The following is a 26,522-nucleotide window of genomic DNA, read 5'->3' as shown; positions in this document are numbered from 1 at the left end:
GATGAAAGCTTTGAGGTTATTTGAATGCAGTTATGCAGAAAGCAGTAAAATCAATTCTATGTTCTGCTTAAAACAGCCAGGCTGTTTTTATATAAAAAACTGTAATAATCACCTTTTGAAAATAGTGCTGATCACAAAAACGGTATTTATCAATTTGCAGAAAACACCCACAAACAACGCAAGAATAATCTGAAAACAGCCAGAGTCGACTTCAGCAATAAACCTCAAATTACATCAATTTTTATAATCAGCAGAAAATGTCAACCACGAACCATACTCTTATAAAGATGCCACGCACATCCTGGTGCTTTGTTGTTTTTCAGGGCTACTGTTTGGGGGTTGTGTCGATGGCTGACTAATGGCTTCTGGTTCATAGGGAAAAGAAGGGAACTCTTCTCTTTCATTATTGTTTAGATTGAGGAGCTGGTTGAAATATTCTTTCCATCTTCCTTTAATTTCTTCAGTCCTATAAAGAAAACTTACACTGTGTCAAATTGCGTTTTGTGCAAGAGATCTAAGATGCCATATCTCGGCATAGGAAAGAGATAGAAAACACGTTTCTTAGGCAAAAGTGTGGTGGTCAGAGTGAGCCGAAACGTGGTATTCTCAGTTGATTTTCGAAATTAGCAATTAGTGCAATATAGTATTCATAGTGCGATGTGTTCAGTGTTTTACGTCCAGGCTACAGAGTCTCAGAAAAGGAATAAGGGGCAGGCATCGGATTGAATGATAATTTAAATTATTCAGCATATTTAAGAAAGGACTGTTATTTAGATAGTGGATTTAATTTTTGCATTTTAAATTCTTCATAATTATCTAACTTTAGACCTCCATTAGAAATGTGTAATATATTTAATCCATATTTACACTTTTTTTTTTGGTGGGGGGAAATCCCTTATGGACACCCGGCTAGTCTGGGTAGTGCCGGACTCACACCGGCTAAAACCCCCCCTTTTTCCTTGCAGTCGTGTTCCCACCTTTCGGCCTACCACAATACTGCTTTAGTCTAGGCAATCCGTTGTCTGTCAGTTTCATCTTCTTCTTTCCTTCTCATTACAGTTTCCATGAATTAAGCAACAGTTTGCCAGTTATTTTTTGTTGCTAACATGTGTTTCACTATGTTTTCTGGTGTTAGTTCTCCATGTATTTGCAGTTGTTTCCTCATATATTCTCTATCGGGTCCCCATTTATCACATTGGAATAAGGTATTTACACCTGATGATGGGTAATTCAGAATACCTGAAACTAGTTGTGCTATAATATATTAAACTCTTATGTGGTAAAAATCATTAAGTGTTTCATTTGAAATAAATTCAAAATGTTATTCCATAAAGTAAATGCTGATTAATAAATAATATATTTAATCCATTATTATTATCAAAAGTGTGATTATTTTCAGTAAGGTGATTAGTGAATTCAGAAAATTTATTTTAGGGATACATTAGTATTTGGTAAGATTTAAAGGAACAGTCGTGTTTTAAAACCTATCCAAATATTTTTTTAGTATTTATTTATCAACATTAATATCAGTGTACACTTTTGACATTTCAATTTGTTACAAAAACTAAAATTTCACCAATACACTAACAAATTACAACAGGGATGGAGAAAGCTTTAATAAGGGAATATGGAAGTCTAGGCATTTACAGGGCTTATGACCGGTCATTGGCTGGTTTAAGTGGCCACTTTACACACTGTGTAACATTCACCATTTTGCCTATCTTTGAACATCCATATTTCTTCAATTCTTCCATTTGTTGATTTAAGTTAAGTTAAAGAGCTGAAACCTTCATTGTTGTGAAGAGTGAGAGTTTTAAATGATGAAGTTAGCAATAGGTCCCGAATAAGCAGATGAATTGGGAGATACTGGAAGAAATCACAAAAAATTAACCTTTTGCATTATTTGTGTAAAGCAACACCACATTAAGAAGAATAGTTATATTGATAATTTTGCTAAAATATTTAGGGAATTAAATTGATTTTTGGTGCGCAGCGTGCACTTGGACATAAGTGTTTTCACAACCGCCGTAAGAAGTGACATTGATACAACATCCTAGAAAAATTCTACTCGGGTATTCGGTGGTTCGGCTTTGTAAGGAATGAAGTAATAAGAGAACAGACAGCAAGTTCTGGTGTCAATTGACATCAAGCGGAGGCGATACGCTTGGCTGGGCCATATACCTACTTAACAATGTTTCAGGTTCTCGATGCTCTGGATGTCCGCTGCTGACTGTTCGTCGGCAGTTCATGTCAGAACTGCGGGACGCGAACCTGACTTGGGAAGATGTACAGGAGACGGCAGCTGACAGAGATGGCTGGAGGAACTTCGTGGATACCGTATGTTCCAACTAGGTAGTGAACATGGAATGATGATGTTGATGTTTATCAGAAGTATTCAAGACCTTATTCTACATGCATGTATCGCTTACACAAATAAAAATTCAAATGAGATTTTTTTTCCACATTTATTTATTGGTATAATCAAAACAAATATATAGTAAGTATATCACAGATTTACTGAAGAAGATAAACATTATTTTTCACAAAGGACATTAATAAATATACATATAATAACATGGAATATAAGCGCTAACTATTTATTTACATATAATAAATATTATGCCTAAGTAGAACCTATGTATTATTTTGTAAAAACATGAAATAATATAACTAAATTCTAATCTACATAATAAATCCAAGCCATGATAGCTAATTTAATTTATATGACTGAGTTCAATGTCCGCTTTACTTTTTAATTGAAAAAAGACAGTTTGAATCCACGCTGTTATGAAAATATTTATAATGAAATCATTTTATTGTAAAAGATCATTTTATAATGCTAAATAATGATATTTTGCATATTATTTAGCTATGGGTATATTCATTTTATTCTTCAGTAATTTTTTTTATGTCATTTTTAGAATCTGTTAGTAGGTTGGTATGGAAGTTTTGAAAAATGGATTATCATTGCATGGAAAAAATGTTTATTAAACATTGACATATGGGAGCGAAGTATGGAATTGGAAAAATGATGATGAAAGTAGGTTGAATGCTGTCAAAATGCGATCCCTCAGGTGAATGTGTGGTGCAATGATATATGATATGTGCACAGATGTCGAGATCAGTGAAGTGTGTAAGGCTAAGAAGACATGCATTATCGACAGAATCAAGAAAGGGGTTCTGCGTTGGTTTGGACATGTAGAGCGAATGGACAGCGAAAGAACAATCGGCGTGTGTGCATGAGAAGATGTATGAATGTAGAGGAAGGGAGGTCTGTATGCCAAGATAGAGTGATATGGCGTTCTATCCTCTCTGCCAACCCCTTTGGAGAAACGGCGAGATGATTTGTTGTTGTCGTATGATAAAGATTAGAAGAAATAATTTAAACAAAATAGTAAGTAAATTTTCCACCACATTGAGCAATCAATTTTATTTTCTTACTTTTTACAATTTTAAGATATTGTAAATAAGAATACAACATAATTTTAAGAAAAAATACAAATTACATGTTTGAAAAAAAAATACCTACACATTTCTTAAGCCAGGAAAACATTTTTTTTAATAGTCATAAATTATTTTTGTCCATATCTAATATGATATGGTGTCATGTACAGGTAACTTTCATTAATTGCGACTATAAAACTACAGTAGTACTGTATTGTAAGTTTAATTTTTTCATTTTAGTAGTTGTAGTTTATGTTAACCCTTCAATTGCGTGTATGTACTGTAATGTATAATACAGTATTACATACATATTATATGTATGCAATAAAACATAGCTTCTGGCATATAAATGCATCATTGTTAGTGATTTCCAGTAATCCAGCGTTTTTAGTGATCCGTGTAGTAGTATGTGTACTCACGCAAACATAAATACAGTCGAACTTCATTATAACGATTACGGAAATAGCGAGATCTCAGATGCAATGAGCAAATATTAGTTGACATTTTTGTTTATGGTTTTCTCTATACATTTATTCACTTTTATAACGAAGTACTTCTTGGACATACCCTCAATACGTACATGTATACCCATTGTTTATGGACATACCGAACAAAAATATTGTCAACGGTTGAGCAAAAACTCTTCAATCGTTTAAAAAGTAATAAGATGTTTATGACACTATGCAAGTTGCTAAGTACCTAATTGGTGTTTTCGCCGGCAACATTGAAAAAATATCGTCCACACGGTTGAAATTGTGTGTAAAAAATTCAAGCTTTGTGAACTCCGTAAGTACCGGCTTAGCACCACATTACAATTGACAAATTCCTTTTTAGTTTATAAATAATGACACTTTTATTTCGTGGGTTTTTACAACGCTTTTCAGTTTTTTTTAATGCTCTATGGTCAATGCATAAAAAACAATACGAGTTGATGATGTTAGATCAGTGATCAGTTAAAAACTAACCCTTGAATTATAAACATGTCTACTAACAAGAGGAAGTGTCTCAATTCGTGATAAAGTGGCAATTATTTGTAATGTGGCACATAAAATCTTGAAGTGTGTAAAAAGTCTTTTCTACAGTGTGGAAAAAAAAGTTTATTTAACTGTATTTGAAATTTCGAAAGTGGCATGTTTGTAAGCATTTATTATAATTTTCCTTAATAGTTTTATAGTTTAGTTTTAAATTATCTGTATGATTTATATGTAAATTTATTTGTTTACTTGGTGGTGATATGCAATGGTGATAGGATTTTAAAAAAAACCTCAAGTAAAACGAGTAAATTCAGTCAGTCCTATCTTCAAGGTCCACTGTAGTTTGTTGACTTGGTTAACCGGTAGGCACTAACACTCAATATGGGCCATTAAACATTCACACGTACTGTACTGTACTTGGTACCACGTACCTGTGATCTCATTTAAAATGAAGTTTTTTATATTTAAAAAAAAATATTATTGAGCTTTTTCGGTTTATTGTTAATAATTATATTTATTTCTACATAACATGACTAGACAGCATAATACATATATGTATAATAATTTTCGTAAGAATCCACAACATGGTAAATAGGGTTTTATCCAATAGGATAAATATTGAATGTATTGCAAAAATGAACAAGGGGAGTCTAAAAAAACTTATAGTCATAGGAACGGGTTTAGGGAAAGCGAGCAAGAGGGCGGTCTCCTACACGATGGACCGCCAAATAAAGAATCTTATAGGATCCTAATTAAACGCTGCCCTAAACATGGCCCAAGAGCAGGAGGAATAGAGAAGGTGTATCATGCATCTGGTGCCTGATACCCCATCAGCTATCAGACCGAGCTTAGCATTGAGAAAGTCGATGCAAAATATTTTTCTTATACACCCCTTTTCATTAGGATTAATGTTACATGTCATGGATTCTTCTAGGATCACTAATTTGTTATATATACAATGTGGTTATTAAAAATTGTATTCAAAATGTTTACTTACATTTATACATATAGTTGGTAATGTTACAAACTTTATGATTAGACTTTGACTAGATTAATATATGTTTTTAACCTAAATAAATTTAATATTTTATAATTTAATACATGGTGTTAAACTGCAAGTGAATGATTCATTTTTCATAAAAAAAAAAAAAAATAATATCTGTAAACATAACATTTTCAAAAAATGTATACATTTAATAAAAATGGCTGCACACATTTGACTAGAACTCGCATTCTCTGCAATTTTTATGATTTAAATTTAATTCATATTTTTTTATCTCTCCACTAGGCCCTCAATCACGCGAGGAATTTTACATTGGTAGGTAATTAAATACTTAACAATGATGATAACTCAAATATTTATATTTCTATAAAGATATCAGGGCCTCGATTACAATAGGAAGTTAACATTTATCTTAAATTTTATTTACAAAGTAAAATTAAGTTTTCTGTATGAAAAGCATAATATGCTAACATTTTTTTATTTTAAACATGTTCAATTATAGGTTACCAATGAAGATACTTGAAATGTTCATACAAATATACTCATTTTCGTACACCAATATTCATTTTTCTTTATGGACAGTCGAAGATAACTCTGTTTACTTCCCATTGTAATCGGGACCCAGGTTTTAAGTTGTCTTATTCATTAAAGTTTTAAAATAATGTGAAAACTTCTAATTTTTCACAAAAAAAGGAAAAAATGTATGTTATTTTTTGTTTTGTATGGCAAAAGACGCCATTCCAAATTTTTAGGCTACTAATAACTATTTTATCGTTACGAAAGAAGATAAAATTTTTCAAATATGTATATACAATCCTTAATATTATGTTTGTAGCTTCTGTTAAGCATTTTCCCTAGTGTTTTGCATATTTTTTATGGTTGTCCTGAGTACTTTTCCATATGGTACATGTCCCCTAACAGACGAGCTATGGGAATGTCACCTATAGTATCGCGGAAGAACAAAAGTTCCACAGTGGAAGCTCGGATCTGTCGCAAGGAAGGAAGTAGTAGAAGCAGACGTCCGAAGCGTGTTGGCTGTCGAGGATATCTCTGCCTGACGTAATCAGCCAGGATGCACTGTGCCTGATCTTGCAGCATTTCAACTGGCTGAACATCGCATAACCCGGCTGTTTCTAAATAAACAAATTAAATAAATAACTTAAAATTTATTTTTTAAATAACTTAACCTCAGAAAAAAACTAGTTTGCAGATTCTGCATTTTGAAATTTCAGACATTAGAAGTAGCGTATGCATATTTTTAATATGTATGTGTAGAAAAACCATGTAATAATTATATGTAATTTTGTATATATATATTTTTTTAAAATAAATATTTGCATTCTTATTATATACAGAAATATTTAATTTTGAGAGCCATTTTCAACGAGTTGTAAATAACTCACTATTAGAAAATGGGAATCAAGTTGGAGTGGGTTCTGAACCACGGACCTTTGAGCCTTGAGTCCGAGACACTAGCAACAGGACCAAAACTTGATTCTACAGGATTTTACAGGAGAGAAGCAAAAACACATGGCTCCTGAATAAGAACAGTGTATGGCTAATAATAATAATGGTATTTCAGTATTTTAATATCCCAGTAATGGTGAAAATAGATACAGCAATTCAATGATTTTACCTCAATACCCCTCAATTCTCCCCTTTTTAATGTGTTTCTCTACTCATCTTCAGTTTTATTTTTATTTTTTATAATTAATTACATGTTAAGTGTAATAGTTATGATTTTATTTTATGTTATTTTCTATAATGCTTTATGTTCTTTTAACTCTATATTGTAAGAGCTCTCTGGGCGTTTATTAAATAAATAAATACATTAATATTTTTAAATTAAATAATTTAGAATTATGTATGATTATGAGAATGTTAGTATGTGTTTATGTATAAATGTTATAGAAATTAGACAATTCTATTCGAAAATACATTTTTTAAAAATGTTTAATATATGGCTAAAAATCAGCTGATGATATTTGTAATTCATTATATTAATAGGTAGGTATATTCAATTTTTGTGAAATCAATTAAAAATTAGTCAAATATTTTACCTGGTGTAAAAAGAACCACAGCTTTCATGCAGCCACACTCGCTTCCATCTGGTGAGATTTGTCTGAACCGACAAAGAATTTCCTGAAAAGGGCAATAATTTTAAACAATGATTTAATTGTTCTAAAAATATTGTGCAACGAATGGTATTTACATCATAACAAAAAGAAGAAATAAGATGTTTAATATACTTGAACAATTTAAATGTAAGTATTGTGAAATGACCTCATAGGGTAAAAAAATAACCGTAAAGTTTAGCCCTATAAATAATAATTTATTTAAAAAATATGTATATTTATTAAAATGTGAAATACAGCACTACTGCAAAATTCAATGAACATAGATTTTGTAATTATATATCTACAAAAACATGATAAAAAAGCACAATAGTTTATGAAGGTCCATCTAAGCAATAGTAAACAAAGAAAAATAAGTCACTAATACACATTATGATATATGTATCATAATGTGTATTAGTGACTTAGATGGGAAGAGTCTAAAACTGGTAATCCCAGCATCAAAAATATTCACTTCTCTCGGTAGGCTGTTCAACAGACCAATCGAATGATTGGGGAGAATTCCCCACAGGCATCAACAACGGTAAATTTGTACTGCATTCTGGAACAACAAATTATTGATCCATAGGGTAGAAACCTACAGGTGGCGGATTTATATTGATATGGTAATATCCAACCCAGTTGCAACCAACCAAATAAGTAAATAAGAGATGTAGGCACGTGTCAAAACAAGGGATGAAACATCGCCAAGCAAAACATCGGGATCTCGATCCGAAAATCGTCGAAAAAAGCATCGATGATTTTGCCGATTTTTTTTATCAGCCCTGGGATGCTATTTTAAATCACTCTCGCGGCACGAGAAAACAGTTTTTCTCGTGTATTTTGTATGTAAATACACGAGATAATACGACCGCGAGAGCGTTTAGAATACCAGCCCAGGGCTGGTATTCCAAACGAAATTATAGCGCGGTATAGCGCGTTTTTACGTACTAAATACGCATTATAGCGCGCTGTAAACGCGTTTGGAATACCAGCACAGGGCTGGTATTCCGAACGAAATTATAGCGCGTTTTTACGTACCAAATTCGCGTTATAGGGCTCTGTAAATGCTTTCGGAATACTAGCCATGTATTTGGAAAGATCTGTGCTTTTAAAAACAATACTATACTAGTGCTTCAAAATAAATTTAAGTACCCAGTTATGTAATAATGTTATTTCATAAGGTTAATGCCGATTCAATAAATATGTAATATTACAGATATATAAAGTTCTTAGCAAGATACTTACGAGCATTGGGGCTGTGAAGGATGTTACATAATAATGAGGGATGATATTTGAAATGTAGCCGTAAATACATACTTGAATGGTTTTTATCTCTGTGTCTGTGAGGGGGTCCCTGGGAAGGCGATCTCTGGCCTGGGGGCATGCCAGGAGGGCTCCCAGCTCCCACGGGACGGACCACTGCGCCAGGTGCAACAGGAACAGCTCCTTCCAGGACTCCTGGAGCAACAGCGTCTGGTCGCGCCGGGAGAGGGTCTGGAAGGGGGCGAGGCAGCGCACCCAACGGACAGCCATGAACAGGAGACGAGCGGTGGTCTCCTGAAAAATAATCGTGAACAAACTTAGAAAAGGACAAAGAAAGGATAAAAAAATAAGGGATTTAAACTTTAAAACTGAAAAACGCTCGGAGCAAAACACCATCTTATAAGTAATAAAATAAATTAATACCTATTCATATTTAGATTTAACAAATTGTACCAACAATTCAATAATAAGGCGGCCTCCGTGGTGTAGTGGTCAAGACGCTTGACTCACACACGAAAGGTTCCGGGTTCGATTCCCGGTGAGAACCCAAAAATTAAAATATGATTTTTCTCAAGCCTGGGCGTTCTGTCATGTAATTCACCACTGTAATTGGGCCTCCTTGCCTGTTGTGGTGCAAAAATAAATAAATAAATAAATAATACGTAAAGGTTTTTTGACATTATTTTTACACCACATAAAAAAATGTTTTTCGTCATATTAAACAACGAGGAAGTTCAGTGCTACGGGAAAATGGATATAATTGTTTTTTTCTTAGGCGCGGTAAAATTTAGATCATTATATTGTACCGCAAAGTTTTTTTAAAATTTATGGGAAAAATAAACGACTTTAGTAAAAACTAAATACTTTAAACGACGTCACAAGTTCTTCCGAATCAACCAATGATAGAGTGTTTGGATAGATTTCCGGTTTACGGGAAGCCAATTCGCGAATAAGCAGAACTCGCCAAAGAGAACTTGTGACGTTACACGTAATTTCAAAATGACCAAACTTAAAAAAAAATATAGCGCTGATAATGCAATATAGATAATCCATACAAACAAAAAAAAACGTAAATATATTTTTATGTGTGCTCTAATAACAACAACGTACATATATATTTAATTTATAAGTTGTTTAACACGTATTTGAATCCGTTTGATTTATTTTATTTCTTTATAAACGTTTTTTCCCATATCATAATTTTTTTTTTCTGCCTTACGTAAAACTGAATTTTGCAATTTCGCCTTTTTTTAAAGAAGATACACCCATACAGAATAAAGAAAACCTATCTGTACAGCGCAAAAAAATATGCGATCTATTGACTTCCATATCCGCTAAATTGAAAAACTCGGTAGGTTACAGTTTTACCATTAAACTGTGGTCCTTCACGGTTTATTTAAATGGGTAGTTACATGCAACGCAACCTTTACTAACAAGCTTACAACTTTAAAAGCCAACATGACACGTGTCAATTGTAATCGCCCTTCCCAATTGGTGGACGGGAGGGTTGACTTCTCGACGGCACGCCTATAAAACTGCGTCGCGACGCCGTTTCTACGCACGGCGCCGCTCGCCCTGCACCCACTTGACTTACTGGTACCAGTCTATGTAAAAAGCTTTCCTATTGGCTGGAATCTGACTTACATAAAGCCGTTATATATTTATATAACACGTTGGCGTTTGGAGACATCAATGCAAGTTCATAAACTTTTTTGTTTTACACATCGGCTGCAATACCTACCTATTTTAATATCGATTTGACAATGTGACGAAATTATTAACTTACTGTCTTGTTTCTATAAATAATCTCTTAAAAAATATTACGAATTGTTTAAATTTACAAAAATTTACCTAGTGAAATAAGATTTACCAATATCGGAAACAAAATAATAGAAGAAACGCCGTGAATAGGGAACCATAAACAATATTTCGAGTTGGTTCTAATTTTTGTAAACATGGACTGGATTCAACTCCCTGAGAGCTGTTAAAATTAACATATTACAACAGAGATGAAGATCCTTTAAGAGAAGGTAATATGGAAGTCTAGGCATCTACAGGGCTTATGACCTGTCATTGGCTGGCTTAAGTGGCCACTTTACACACTGTGTAACATTCACCATTCTGCCAAAATTCGAACATCTATATCCCTTCAATTCTTTAAGTTTTATTACGACTAAAGTCGTAATAAAACTTTTTTTTCATACACATCAAAATGTGTATTATTATTATTATTTTATCTCTTTCTGAATATTAATTTATCAAATATTTTTGTGTACCATATATTATATTATTTTCTTATATATACTTATTGTGAACTAATTTTTATTATTTGTTTTAAACATTAATTTGTTAAAATTCTTTCTGCTTAAATTCTTTTTGCTTAAATTCTTTACACGTTATTCACAATTTGCTTTTCAATTCTAACTTTTTTCTTATATCCATATTTTTTTTTCTTTTTTACTACGCAAAGTTTCATTTATTATTTTGCATTGCCGCATGCTTTTTTGTTTTTACACGTTTTATTTTATTTTACAAAAGGTATTACTGACTATGTTTGTACTCACCTGTATAATTTTTGTAAATGCCCCTTGGGTGTATTGTAAAATTAAATAAAGGAATAAATAAAAATAACAATCTGAGCTCAATACTACTAAAACAATTAATTTTGTTTTTAATGAGAAGCGCCGTGAAGCAATTGGTGGCTGGCGCCGCGGGTTAGATTCCCGCCAATTGCTTGAAAAAATCCTAGATAGATTTTGATCTCAATTGGTCTGAGCGTTGCGGCGTATTTTCCATAATCTCCTTTCATCTCCCATCTTTCCCATCCAAGCCTCCAAATAGGGGCTTAGTTATGAAAAAATAGTATTACAGGTTAATAACTATAACCAAAACTTTTATAATCAAAACGAGTCTAAAATGAAAGTAGTTATTTAGTCCGCAATTTTGAAAATAATAGATAACGTATTATCAGGTGCAGTAAGATCAATTCTATGTTCTGGTCGGACCGTCGGACCGCTTTCGTACAAAAAAATGAATCACCTTCTGAAAATGGTATCAATCACAAAAACGGCATTTCTTAATTTGCAGAAAACACCCACAGCACTAGAAAAATATTATGGTAGGTACTTTAAAAATCATTAAAACTGGTTAAATACATATTTAGATTCTTGTTAGTAATAAAAAAAAACTAATTTACCCATTCATTGTTGATCATTTATCAAAGACAAAAACATTCTGAAAGTTGTGTAGATTTGATTATTCACTCTTTCCACAAAACTGCTACTATCTCAGTTTTGCTTTTCTATGGCTGGCTGTTTTCTGAATAACTACGTTCAATTGATTTAGGACCAGTTGCACCCTAAGAGCTAAGTTGGAAAAATAAAATCAAAGTTGAATCATTGTTGCGTTTTCATAAAAGTGAGCAAAGTAAGTGGTTTTATCTTCCCTTCTTTCATGCAACCCATCTTTACTTGACCCATTGTCACTGTTCTCAATATTATGAATGATTTTATTTGGTCTGATCCGTGTGGTCCAACCTATATGGAATAACCCAAAAACATCACACATAATACAGGAATTCATAGATTTTTATCAATCTAACTATCTTGAAAATGATAATTTAATATTTGAACATTACTTTCAAATACAACATCTGTCACTGGTACCAACTATGTTCATTTGGCTATTTCAAACAATCAACACTAGTGCTAAAGATACTGTGCATTTTCAGGTTACCTGAAGTATTTCCCACGTGGGGGCCAGAGACAGCGGGAGCGGCGGGGCGGAGGGCCGGGGGGCTCCGGGTTCGCTCACCTGCAGTTGTCGAGCACTCCACACCAGATCCTGGGAATAACCGCTCTCATGCTACAATGCACCATACAATAAGCTCTCAGTTCAGTCTCACGCTAACCAAAGACGCTGCCGAAAGCACGAATAAATAATCACTATATTCCTATATATACCAGTGACAAACCGTGCTTTATTTTATGGGTAATTTACAAAAAATGTTCATGAATGTACCTACATATAAGTACATGATATGTTAGCAATATTATAAATGACTCTTTTTTTTGTGGTTCTGTGAATAATCTGTGAATACGCGATATACTTTATTATTTATTATTTATTCTACACTATTTTAATACAATACTTGTACAAAAGTTCATTAACAAATACCACAGTGACATTCAGCAGTAACTGTCAACACTGAACACTGATCGATTCCTTTTAAAATGAATAATGCCAAAAACCGCCACTGCGAACGCCACATGTCCTATGTAATACATAATATGTCAACGGTATCTTATAAAATAAAAAAATCCTTCGGAAATTATGTTTGAAATAATAGTTTCCAAATAGAGAATTTTAAAGTAATTTTTGTAATCTGCAAGCTTGTTTTAGTACTAAAAAAGCTGACTTGGGTTAACGATGTAAAATAAAGTGTATTTTTTGTATGAAGGAATAAGCTGAGGTAATCGGCTAGTTTCATCGTTCACTGAGAATGGGCTGGGCGCTGGGCGCACTTCATGGTTTTTTTGTAGGAAAATAGATGTAAATGGTGGTGGTTTTTTATAATAAATTAAAATCATTTTATTTATTTTTCCATAAACATATTTACTATAGAACATTATTATCGAAAGTAAAATATAATGGTAAGCTGTGCATAATCACCTATTTTGACGTTTCGCCCCTGATATATACCTATATTCGCAATAAAATCCACCTTGAAATTCAACTCGATGTATTAAATTATTTAGTAGGAAAATTAAAGTAACTAATTACTTCTTTAATATTTTGAAGATTTGCCTCTCACGTCTTATGTGGTCATACAGAATGCCTTCAGTGCATTTCACAGACAAAATCATCGATGTTTTATTATTCCTCTATTTAACATTTTCCTTGCTGTCCCAAAAATATCCGCGCGTTACGGTGCTGTATAGTCATTACACATGCAAAAAATGAGAGATTTTAAATCGAAAAAATGTAATATTCACTGGCAATTACCTAAATTATTTATAGTAAAAGGCATAAATGATAATTCTTTTAATCTAATTTAAACGAATTTAAACGACTAGACAACTTTCTAAGTCAGGATTTTAGAGTCAACCACAGTATATACTAATTGATGCATTTAAATTTGGAATCGGGTTGTGGTCCCGTGTCCCCGGTCCCACTCTACCCCAACTGGATTTTTTCTAATAGTGAGTTATTTACAACTCGTTGAAATGGTCGCCAAAATTGAAATATTTGGGTATATTATACGAACGCTAATATTTCTTTGAAAAAATAAATTATGATGATTTGTATAAGAGGTGGTAAAAAAATGAAACGGTTCTTCCGGAACTGTTGAAAGAGTTTCACACAAGAATTTAACTGTTACTGTAAAGAAAAACTTGCTCTGTGAAACTGTTTCTAAAAATAATAGTTAATAGTAGTGTGGCCAAAACTCGTGGTCACACCCAATTTTATTTTTATTTAATTTTATAAATTTGGTACATTTTTTTATTACGCAATATATACGAAAACAAAAAATCCCACATAAGCGTGGGTATACTAAATTAGAATACATTATGCAATTTATGGTGAACATGTATTTATAAATATTTTTAAAAAGACATAAAATAAAAATTGAAAGTTGCATTCAGGTTTTTTTATTTAAATACGAGTAAGTGAAAAATAAGTTAAAGAAAAAAAAAATAAAGGTGTAGAGTAAATAAGAAAAATTACGAAGGAAAATAAAAAGTTTACCTGGTAAAGAAAACATTGACATTTATATTTGTGACCCAGTTTATTTATAAATTAATAGAACAGTTTGATTTATTTTTGTAAAACGATTTCAGAAGTTGCTAGTACCGGATTTTTTGCCAAAGCTTCCGTAAACTGTTATTTAGAAACCGTTTAACGAAATTGTTTAATTTGTGAAACGGTAACTGTAACTGCTAGTTCTTTTAAATAACCGAAACGCATATCTCTAATTTGTATGCACCAATTTTCCACTTGTAGCATTCACAGAGGAGGATGTAAAAATATATTTTAGTGGTCAAATCAAAAATCTTGATTTGAAATGACCTATTTGCAGCAATAACCCCGCAATATAATAATGAAGAAAGTGAAATAGCGGTCACAAATTTTGTAATACAAATTTGTAGGTTTTTGTATTTACTTTAAATGAAGTTAGATAGAGTGGTAAGAACTAACCTGATACTTCTCAGCTGACATCAGAATGTGAAGTAACGCGGGCGGCGGCGCCATGGCTGACGACGGCTGGAAGAAGGGTGGCGGGGGCGGGTCTAGGGCGGGCTGGGGAGAGGAGGGTGCCGGGCCTGGTCTGCAGAACATGGAGCCTGGCGACGGCTGCAGCTGGAACTTGGGTCCCGGAGACAGCTTCAGCCCGTCCTTGGGGGGGCCGAGCAGGGCCCCCGCGTGCAGTTTAGGCTTGCGCGGACCGCGCTCGTGTTGAACTGCTATTGGTGACACGCAATCGTTAAATCATTATGGAGAAACAAGATAAATTAAAACATAAAAAAATGCGTTCACGTGTGATATGAAAAACGACAATTTTCAGCCACCCTTACATGAAACAATAGTAAAAAATGGGCCATGAAAAGGGACGTGAAGGGTTACTTCAACTGAACTGGTATATGCAAGGTAAAATGAAAAAAATAAGTTTAAAAAAATATTCATTTCAATTTTGTGCTTATTTTTTTTGTGTCTATCAACGTTCATAGAGACTAGAATGTATTCTTATAAAATTTGTATTTGGAACACTAACTTTGTGGTTATTAATTTTAGGCGATTATCACAAAAATGGCGCTGTATAAATTATCCTTAATAAATAAAATAAATCATTAAAATCGCAAGACTCAACTTATAATTTATTTAATTACGGACTAGTTTCGAAGCTACACAAGGTCCCTTATAATTTAGAAATTAACATTATACAATTTTATAATTTTGACAGTGTCTACTAAATATTAAATCTAATATGTATGGAGGTAATAAGTCAATTCTTTATGTCAAGTAGTATTTTGTGTTTGTGGATGTATAGAGTGAGGAGGATTGAATTTCTATTATTTGCACTAAGACTTGTTCTAAAATTAGACAGGTTGGAACTGAAGGAGATTGTTTTTACTATATTATTTATTTATTTATTTATTTAAATCTTAAAGTAGGGCACACATATCATACATATTGTTATGTGTGTTCTAATAATAACATTGTAAATATATTTAATTTATAAATTGTTTATCACATATGTCTTGACCATTATTTTAAATTTTGATATGTTTTTTTCTTCACAAATATTTTTTTCCATTTCGTAATACTTTTTAATTGCTTTAAATAAAATTTAATTATAATTATAGCTTTTCTTATTTCCAAGAGTTAAGTTTTTTTATTTTCAACGTGTAAAACATTAATTTAACCCGGTGTGTTTATTTACATTATGACAATTTTCCATCAGTTGGTTTGAAAAACACGAAGTAAAGAACATAAGACAACAGACAAAAATAATAAAAATATGAAATACGTTTTTTTAATAATGAAATATAAATATATTTCTTTTAGCTATGTTGCGGCGTAGACATCTTATCTCAGTTTCATAAAACGGGGGATAGGAAAAATAGATAGGTAAAAGGTAGGTTGGGTACGTATAAAAGTTGAGGCGGGGTTCACTTTTTAATCCCGAAATTGACACCAGAAAATTGTAGTGGACATTTAACTTAAAATAAAATATGTTTACGTGTATTATTTTATATTTAACTATGTTGCGGCGTAGACATCTTATCTCAGTTTCATAAAACGGGGGATAGGAAAAATAGATAGGTAAAAGGTAGGTTGGGTACGTATAAAAGTTGAGGCGGGGTTCACTTTTTAATCCCGAAATTGACACCAGAAAATTGTAGTGGACATTTAACTTAAAATAAAAGATGTTTACCTGTATTATATTATATTTAACTATGTTGCGACGTAGACATCTTATCTCAGTATTATAAAACGGGGGGTAGGAAAAATATATTGATAGGTTAGGTACGTACAAAAGTACAGGCGGAGCTCACTTTTTAATCCCGAAATTGACATCAGAAAATTGTAGTGGACATTGAACTCAAAATAAAAAATGTTTACCTGTATTATATTATAATGACAGTCGTATACGACTGTCATTATAAGTTTAAAAAAAACAACAAATATTGGGGGCAATAAAACTATTAGTTTTAAGTAAAAAAACATATTAACATATTACAACAGAGATGAAGAACATTTAAGAGAAGGTAATATGGAAGTCCAGGCATCTACAGGGCTTATGACCTGTCAATGGCTGGTTTAAGTGGCCACTTTACACACTGTGTAACATTCACCATTCTGTCTATATTTTTCTTGCCTATATTTTACTTCTATATTACCTTCTCTTAAATGTTCTTCATGTCTGTTGTAATATGTTAATATAAACAGCTTTCCAGGGAGTTGAATCCAGTCCTTGTCTACAAAAATTTGGACAAACTCAAAATATTGTTAAAAAAACATATGTTGGGGGCAGAACAACGATTAGTTTTAATTTTTAAAATTTATTTATTAAGAAAACAACAGCAATACAGAAAAAAAATAAAACAAAATAAAATAAAGTCAATTAAGTTTTCCACATAAATACAATTATAAAAATCCAGTTTAGTTAAATATTAATAGAGATGTACGATTGCATCATACAATGTTTTGTTGCATTCAAGGTATGCAAGGTAATCAGTTTTACGCTTCAGGTGCTAGATTAGGCACATTAAAATATTGCACTGTAGAAACACCTTTAAGTAAAATTTAATCTTTCACGTCCAACCTGGAACCCGAAAACTCAAGCATTATGGATGAACGCGCCAACTACTACACTTAGACGGACATATTTTCAAGTGATTTTCGTTTTTAAAATTTATTCCTGAAAAAGGTAAGAGAGTAGAAAACATTTGTCCAGAATTCTTGTTATATTTAACAATCAGAATTTATTTTTTCTCCACACAGACCAAAACAAAAAAAAAAGCCTTAATTATTTCACAACAGCTAAAATAATAACGGTGAAAGACAATAGAGGAAAAGTAACGATTATGTCCTTCATTTCAAGTTATTTATCCTTCTTTGAATTTTCCCCTTCTGAACCTTTCCTTGACTCAGCCAAAACTGTCGGTTGATAATCTGAATCTTATCCTAGCTTATCTTTTCAAGGTGAATGATGTTAAGGTGTAAAACTACCTTTTTTTTGATGGGTTAAAAATTTATTTAACAGCCCCAATGATTTTATCTTCAGTGGTTTTACATATTTTTTTATCATTTGTTGATAGTCATTCAAACTATGTCAATAAAAAAAATATATGTATCATATTATCAGTGGAGCGGTTTTTTAAAGTTTTGCAACTTTGAAATTACTGCTTAGAAATTATATCTTTCCCTTATATAATTAAGGAAGGCATGCATCACAATAGACCTACAGAAGTTTCAGTTATGTCAGGAGGTTATTTAAATCAACCCCCACTATTTATATATTATTATTATTCATTTATGAAAAACATTTACAAACAATTAAATTAAGAGTCTACTAAATAGGGGAACCTGTTCTAAAGAGAACTGCACAAGAATATTCTTCTTCCAAGTCGGTCCCTCAATGCTGAGGATCGTGATCACCATGAACACTTCTGATTAGTCTGTTCCACTCCAGTCTGTCCTCAGCCCGACGTTCTGACTCATCAAATTTTAGCCCCGTAGCCACCTTTATTTGCTCAGTCCATCTATATGGAATTCTACCCCGGCTTCTCCTACCTTCAACTCGGCCAGACATTATTGCCTTTTCTAGATTGTCTGGCTCACGTTTAGCAATATGTCCAAAGAAAGACGGTATCCTTTTCAAACACACCACTGATGGATAAGTTTTAATATGGAGCTCTTCCAGTACCCAAATTTGCAGTGTACCAAATTTAATTTACAATGTTCACATGTCATTTAGGTAGTTTTATTTTATTTCTTCTATGCTTATTTGCTTTCGCCAGATTATGGATATACTCATATATTGCATGCCATGGAACCCGGCATGCTTGACATAAAATATTGTATCTTAAAATGTGTTTTTAAACATTAATATTCCATAGTTCTTACATTCTTTCGTCATACCTACATGTAACAAAAATTATCTATATCCGTTGGTGTACAAATACAGTGCCCTATGCACAATTATTTGCGAAAAGTGGATGATGATAATGTATAAAAAATACTTAAAGCGCCTTTTCATTTATTGCATTTGAAGAATAAATTCATGGTTATGGTGATTTAAATCATTTTAACGATGAACTTTCCAATAATAATTTAGAACATTGACGAACCACTATTCCATTGAAGATAAACACAGTATTTAGGTTGAAATGCATTTTTAATGTAGGGCTCACAAGGATGGGGTTTAAGTGCACTATTTCTTTATATTAGATCATCCTTACTGTTTTTGTACAAATACATTAAATTTTATAAATAAGATATCGGTCATGAAGATGTCGCAAAAGCGATGGAACTGGTAACTGGTCATACGAGTTTGTGGATTTAAGTAAGTATCATTCGTCTTTTTCTTTAATAAAAGAACACTTACCGAGAACTTTCACTAAAAAACTTCAATGTTTAAAAAAAGTCGCTTTAAAAAGGTGAAAAATTTAAATAATTGTTTTCAGTTTCGCCAAAATAAACAGCGTGGGTTAGATTTAATTACAATGATAAAATAACTCGTAGGCCCTTTTTGACAAAAAACGTTACAGTTATTAAAATTTATTTTTTTTGAATATAACTTTTGTGCAAATCGCTCTTAGTCACCTGGAAAGCATGACATTTTTTAATACTTAGGCTTTTTGTTCATATAGTCTTTATTCAATAAAATATACAAATTATTACAATGTTAATACATTACAAAGAAAATAAAGTATCAAAATATATTTTGTCCCGATAAACTATTCAATAATAGTTTGTCATCGGGTGCTCAGAGATTAGTTTGAATTAATAATCAAATAAAAACAGACATAATACTGTATACGTGTAAAAAAATAAACATAAAAAATAGTTTAAAGAAATATATATATATTTTTTAAAGTAAGAAAATAGAGTAAAATAATACAATTTAAATTAAAGAATAGCAATTTACCTGAATATATTTTAAATGTAAGAAAAAAATTAAACACATATAAATAGTGAGTGCTCATAAATGTAATCAAAACAAGATAAAAAATAAAACAAAGTGAATCTAAAATTTCAATTCATATCTACAGAAAAAATAAAAATAAGATGATAATTAAAAGTACCTATTAAAATTAAGATCAAAAAATGATAATTAATTCTAAATATTTACTTTCGTTCGTTAAGATTTTCAAATTAAGTCTTGGAAAATTTTACTCAATCGATAAATCTGTTATCATTTATTCAGAGTCGGGATATTATCGAGTGAAACGCAATTTAAGAAAAATATTTGCATTGTTTTTTGTATAATATTTTCTTGCGTAACATCAGTTGTTGTTTACATTCAATCATCTTGTAACTACTGGGGCAGGGCTCAGGGCGCCTTAGCAGCGTTGGGGAGGGCGCTATTATCATCGCGAATCTCCCACTTCATCCCTCTAGTACTATAGTCCTCAGTCCCTTCTACCCTCGGCCTCGGTGGCAATCGGCTTACTGGGCATGAGAATACGTGCTTTGTTCTTGCACGTGGCGCCATTCCAACTATTCATGGCGAGGGGCGGTCAATGGCCAAATCTCGTGAGCTATGACACTCATCATCGAGGGCCTCGGGTTCTCGGCTCTGGGTTGTGGAATTCGGGCATGTTCGGGGAATACAAGGTGTTTGTCGGTATAAAAACAAACGTGTCACATACGAGGTACCAACTTGAATGTGGGAAGTGTTAAGATCCGTTTACATTGTCAGATGTAAAGTTCGGGCGCCGAATAGAAAAAAAATAAGTTGATGGATTAACAGAAATACTAGAAATACAAAAAGTGATTATCAAGACGGACAAAATAATTTCAGTTTTATTGGCAAAGTCGAAACAATAAGTTCGATTAATTCAAATGAATTCAGATTGACAAGTATGTTCAACATATACAACTAAAAAGGAAATTATAATAATAAAAAAGAGCATATGGTTTTTTTTCACTTTTATTTATAAATTTTTACCAGTGACCGGGTTTGGTCGTGACCGACATCAACATCACGACGAGGCCCGGTCACTGGTAAAAATTTATAAATAAAAGTGGAATAAAACTACATAAGTATTTTTATTATTATAATGAAAAATACAGTTCCACCAAGAAATGTCAGTAGAAAAACTCAATATATTAAAAAAGGAAATTTTAATCTAGACATAAATTTTATGGCACTGTCAACAAATATTCGGTTATTCACAAAATACTTATAACTTAACATATTAAAACAGAGATAAAGAACTTTTGGAAAATGGAAAATAGAAGTATAGGCATCCACATGGCTTATGACCTGTCATTGGCTGGTTTAAGTGGCCACTTTACACACTATAACATTCACCATTCTGCCCAGATTTGAACATTTAAATTCCTTCAATTCTTTCATCTGTTGACGTTTGTGAAGTTAAAAGCTGAAACCTTTATTGTAAGGGGTGAGATTCATCTGATTGAATTTCCCTGTTGTAATATGTAAATATTACAAGTTCCTTAGGGGGTTGAATCCAGTCCCTGTCTACAAAAATTCGGCCCAACTCAAAACATTGTTTACTTATAACTTATTTTTTATAACATATTAAAACAGGGATAGAGAATACCTTAAAGAGGGGAATATGGAAGTCTAGGCAATTACAGGGCCTGTCATTGGCTGGTTTAAGTGGCCACTTTACACACTGTGTAATATTCACCGTTTGTTCTATATTTAAACATACATATTTTTAAAATTTTTTCATTTGTTGATTTTAGTGAAGTTAAAAAGCTGAAATTATTTTAATATTTCAATAAGTTTAAAGTTACTTCAAAACGTCAAAAATGTATCGTTTTTATTTTTGAACCTTACGAGTTTATTAAAAGAAATATTAAATAAAATACACGATTGAAATAAGACATAAATATAATTATTTTTTTATTTATTTTTAGCGTTTTTTGGTTCATTTTTGAGTTATACATATAACTTATTAGTAACAGTTCTTGAATGTACACTATGGGAACTCAAACTATAAAAGAATTACAAAAAAATAAATATAAAAGATCTAAAAACTACAAACTATAGTAAAAAAAAACATAAAATCAGCCAAATTTTAATTTTTAAGCAAGATATTGGCAATCCAATATCTAATTATTTGAATGAATAACAATTCAACATCCCTAATTGTGCTAATTCTCCAACCGAGTACGTAGTCCGACATATCCTGACCGCAGGTTTCGGCTGAGCCGAGGTTTCGGCCATTTTTTGATCAAAAGCAAAATTACGACCGAATGTGTTTTATTCGCCGAAACTTATTTGAGACCGGGCCATTGAAACTTGTATCTTAGAAAATTACGCAGGTACCTAGCTATTTTTGAAAAATGTAAGATGTTCATTTAATATACACAAAAGGGTGAGAAAATTGAGAAAAGGATAAAGTGCAGATGTCTTAAAGTATTAATTCATTCGACCAAGGTACTTATAAACTTTTTAACTTTCCTTTAAAAGCACTTTCAATTCCTTTTTTTTTTCCTCTTTTTTGTTCCTCTATTCCTCTTTTTTAAAACAGCTATTTTCTTTAATTTACCTTTTTTTATATAGGTAAATATTTATATTTGTTGCAGATGTAATATTTCTTTTTTTATATAAAAAACTGTTTGTTTTTTTAAAAAATATTATGCTTTTTTTTGCTGTATTTTTTTTCACTGGTTTTATTATAATGATGTAAAAGGTTCATGGAACCGTAAATAAATAAATATGTCCGTTGCAAAAATTAACAGAATAAAAACCTGCTCCTAAAAATTTGGTTTTAAGCCATAAAAAATATCTGCGATAAGTGACAATTTCGAAATAAAATGTCGAAGTTCTAAATTGCAATTAATGATTGTGAGTACCTCGTCATGTACGCTATATGCCGCGCCTTGTTCGATTAAGTGAATCAAAACAGAATGGAAATATTTGTAAAGGTAATATACGTGTATAAAATACACAATGAGTCGATCGACTATCTCCCGTCCCGCGACTCTGTTGTTATTCTATTAAAAATTTGTTAAGCCACCTAAGGCAATTTTTCCATCCGTAATTAAAATGCGAACCCTCGCAGAATCCGAGTGAAAATACCCACGTGTTCAATTTATTTCTCCTGCCCCACAAATAGGTTTATGTTACATTATTTATGGTCTCGCCCTCTCGACACGAAGCTGCCGGCGGACGTTGGATTTAGCACTGTTCGGTGGACATCAAAGATACAAACTAGGAACTAGGGTACGCGGAAACTGTAAACTACAACACTAACGCCAGGGAAATAATCGGTACCAAGTCCATTTTCAACGCTTCAAATATTTAGATTTTTTGTACATATTAATTTTGTAAATTGTAAGTTGTTTGTATTTTTATACCTAATATCCCATCTGTTTTAATGTAGTATTTAAATATCATAATACTACTATTTATAAGATAAGACTTTTTTACTGTAATCTGTAAGTATTACTTATTATTTGTTGTTAATATTTTACCTAAGTAATGTTTTTAAAATAAATATTTTGTACTAAATATCTATCAATAATTATTTGAATAGACCTTGTCACCCGTTAAAAATAAACAGAGATCATAACTATTTCTATCAGTTTTAAGCTTTCTTGTTATTTCTCGTATGTATAGGTAACTAATGAATAATGTTAACAATAAAATGCGTTTTTTATTTATTTAGTAATTTCGCTATTATTTATAATGTAAAAGTCTATAAAAGTTCCATACAGTTTTAAAAAATCTTAGAAATACCTAAAAATTAAAAGGAATTGTAGATATATGAGAATTAAAAAAAATTATTGCCATATATATATAATTTTTTTATGCAATAATATACATGTAGTACTAATTAATAAATATATAAATCAATTGAATGCAATTTCATACCTGTATAAATAAATAAAATATTTTTCACGTAATAATAAATTATTTTTACAAATATACCTAAAATCTGGGTTAAATAGACTTTTAATGTATATTTTTCCATAAAATTAAATATTTTTATGAAGAAAAAACATCTAAAATAATTTTGTCCTCCTATTTGTTCTACGTAAATCACAGTAGAAGGTAACAAAATTACAGAAAAAAACATTTTTCAACGGATTTGTCCTGCACTAAATGTTTGATTGTCCGCCTCGTAGGCAAATGGTTTAGCGCGTTTGCCTACCGAGAGAGCTCGTTAGCAAGTGAGAAAGAGATAATACGGAAAGAATTTATAAATAATACAATCAATCTTGGATTTTTTTCTTGCAATCGGCGGGATCGAACCCGTGACGCTAGTTTCACAGTTCGTTTAACCAACTGCGCCGCAGTTGGTGTACCAATGCAAAGCCTTATGCACCGTTGGGTGCGGAAGGGGAAATATAATGAAGAAATGTCTGATTTATTTTAAATTAAATGAAATTAATTTTTATTTGTCAAGTAGTCTAGAGCAAAACAAAAGACGGGAAAATGACTCGTTAGAAAAGAAGACTTCAAAGTATATTTTATTTATGCGTTCAGTTTATTTTTCTATTTGAAAATTGTAACAGTGTTTTGATGTATTTTTAATAATAGTTTCCTGTGCTTGCTTGCTTGGATTAGAAACACGCCGACGCAGATTTTTACAAATCAAATATAACTATCAATGTATGAAAAAGAAGTGTTTATTTATAATTTTTGGGTTTAAAAATGAGCACATACAAAACGGCCCAAAAGCAAAACGGTCATGCCCACCGAATGCGCTACTAGCAAACATTGCTCACAAGTATGGCGCGGTAAATTAATACGCGCCTTTTGTCCCATAGAGCGCAAAACGTCTCGTTTTTCATCATTCATCATTCCTCTTACCGCACCCAGTGGCGCACAGAGCACTGAATTGGTATCCAAATGTAGCGTATTTTAGTCACCAGTTACGTAAAGTTTAGATGATCCGTCTAACGCTTCATATGCCAGTCTAGGAACAATGAAGTATTCCCGTTTGACAACATTTGAATCAATATTTCACGTCCGCCCTGCCAGGAATCGCACTCAGGACCTCAGGAATGGGAGGCGAACGCGCCAACTAATTCACAACAAGACTGACTTTTCTCCTATCGGTTTTCTAATTCTGGATTTTTACATGAGAGCAGCCATCGAGTCAAAAATATTAGTTCAGGTTTCTGATTCCATTTCATTCACAGAACTGCATTTTTAAAATATGCATATTTTAAAGATTTATTGAAATTTATTCCGACGTCACGTTGCACGGAAAAACAATAATAATAGGGTTATTTATCATCGGTATTTTTTGCTTATTGAAAAAAAAACTGACCCCTATTACGTCTATGCACTGCAAAGTTTAAATTGAAATGAATTACATTTAGAAAAAAAGTTCTTAAATATGGATTTACGGTGCTTTATTTCCAGATAGTTCATTTTAATGTTTGCAATCTAATGATTTTAATTCCAACGTATCCAAGAATCGCGCATCAGTATCATTCAGAACAAAGTGTAAAAGAAACATCAGCTGTTCGGCATTAGTCGCAAGTTCAGTACGCAATGTATTCGTAATTCAGATCTAAACAGTATTAAGTTGAAATGTTACTAAACATCCTATTCACGGCGTTGGCGTTGGGGTGAGTTTTATGGGGTGTGATATGGCGGGGTGCGTGAGTTCATCCCCACGTTCGTAATAACATCGTAGAGATGAGGGGGTAAGATGAGATGACATGTGACATTGATCATTTCTTTGTTTTTGTGCGATGATGGGCTACGATTTGTTTTTACTAGTGTACAAAAGGGTAGAAACGTAATGTTATTCATCAAGCAGGTAATTATTGAGGGCGGCTAACCTTTATACCTATATATTAGATACATATATGTAGATCACACAGACTTAAATAATCTTCATGTATATTTAATAATAATATTTCAAACTAGGCATCCAATGTGGTTGTTTTTGGGTCCATCTTTTTCGTTCTCTGATTTTTGTTTCATATCTTGTTTAGGATAACGGTATGTACAAAGTAGGTATGTTTATTACTTAGATGATCTGTTTTTGTTTATTATTATTTGTTTGCCTAGATTATTTGTCTCTTTTTCTATCTTTCCCCTATTTTTCAAACTTAGCTAATCAACAATATTTTCAGTTTGTCCAAATTTTGTAGACAAGGACTGGATTCAACTACCCTTGAGAGCTGTTAATCAGTGGTGTAGTCCTAAATTAAAAACTACCGGAGCGCACCACCACTACTTCGGTGAAGTGGGAGGGGGGAGAGGAGACACATGTTTAGACTTTTGCCAGTTATCGGCAATAAATACGTTTGTTGTTTTTTCTAATCGTTTGAAGAGACTCAAGTAGATATTTTTTGAAACGTAATATTCGTTCCTGACTAGAGCAGGAGCGCCGCTCCGCTCAGATAAAAAATGCCGGATCGCCGCTCCGGTGCGATCCGGCCCGACTACACCACTGCTGTTGATATTAAAATATTACAACGGAGATGAGGGTCCCTCGTGAGGAATATATTCACCTGGTCCATGAAGAAGTATAGAAATTGAAAAAATAA

At 32.2% G+C, this 26,522-nt stretch overlaps 1 protein-coding gene across 1 annotated transcript in view; it reads right to left on the bottom strand.

Annotated features, from left to right (window-relative positions):
• Nucleotides 1–5,693: 5,693 nt before the first annotated feature.
• The window catches only part of LOC148283775 (protein dissatisfaction-like), a 126,752-nt gene continuing 105,923 nt past the window's right edge, over nucleotides 5,694–26,522 (bottom strand). The window contains exons 4-8 of the mRNA XM_088243284.1: nucleotides 15,000–15,265; nucleotides 12,537–12,644; nucleotides 8,856–9,095; nucleotides 7,482–7,563; nucleotides 5,694–6,554 (exon numbers count right to left, since the gene is read on the bottom strand). Of these exons, the coding sequence (XP_088099410.1) occupies nucleotides 6,295–6,554; nucleotides 7,482–7,563; nucleotides 8,856–9,095; nucleotides 12,537–12,644; nucleotides 15,000–15,265 (956 nt within the window). The 3' untranslated portion in view covers nucleotides 5,694–6,294. The remainder of the gene's footprint in view (nucleotides 6,555–7,481; nucleotides 7,564–8,855; nucleotides 9,096–12,536; nucleotides 12,645–14,999; nucleotides 15,266–26,522) is intronic.

This window comes from Micrasema longulum, unplaced genomic scaffold (genome assembly GCF_059751315.1).
Source record: "Micrasema longulum isolate JH-2025_06_02 unplaced genomic scaffold, ASM5975131v1 h1tg000198l, whole genome shotgun sequence".
NCBI classification, from domain to species: Eukaryota; Metazoa; Arthropoda; class Insecta; order Trichoptera; family Brachycentridae; genus Micrasema; species Micrasema longulum.
The sequence above is the reverse complement of the archived record's forward strand: the minus strand, read 5'-3'. Positions and strand labels throughout refer to the sequence as shown.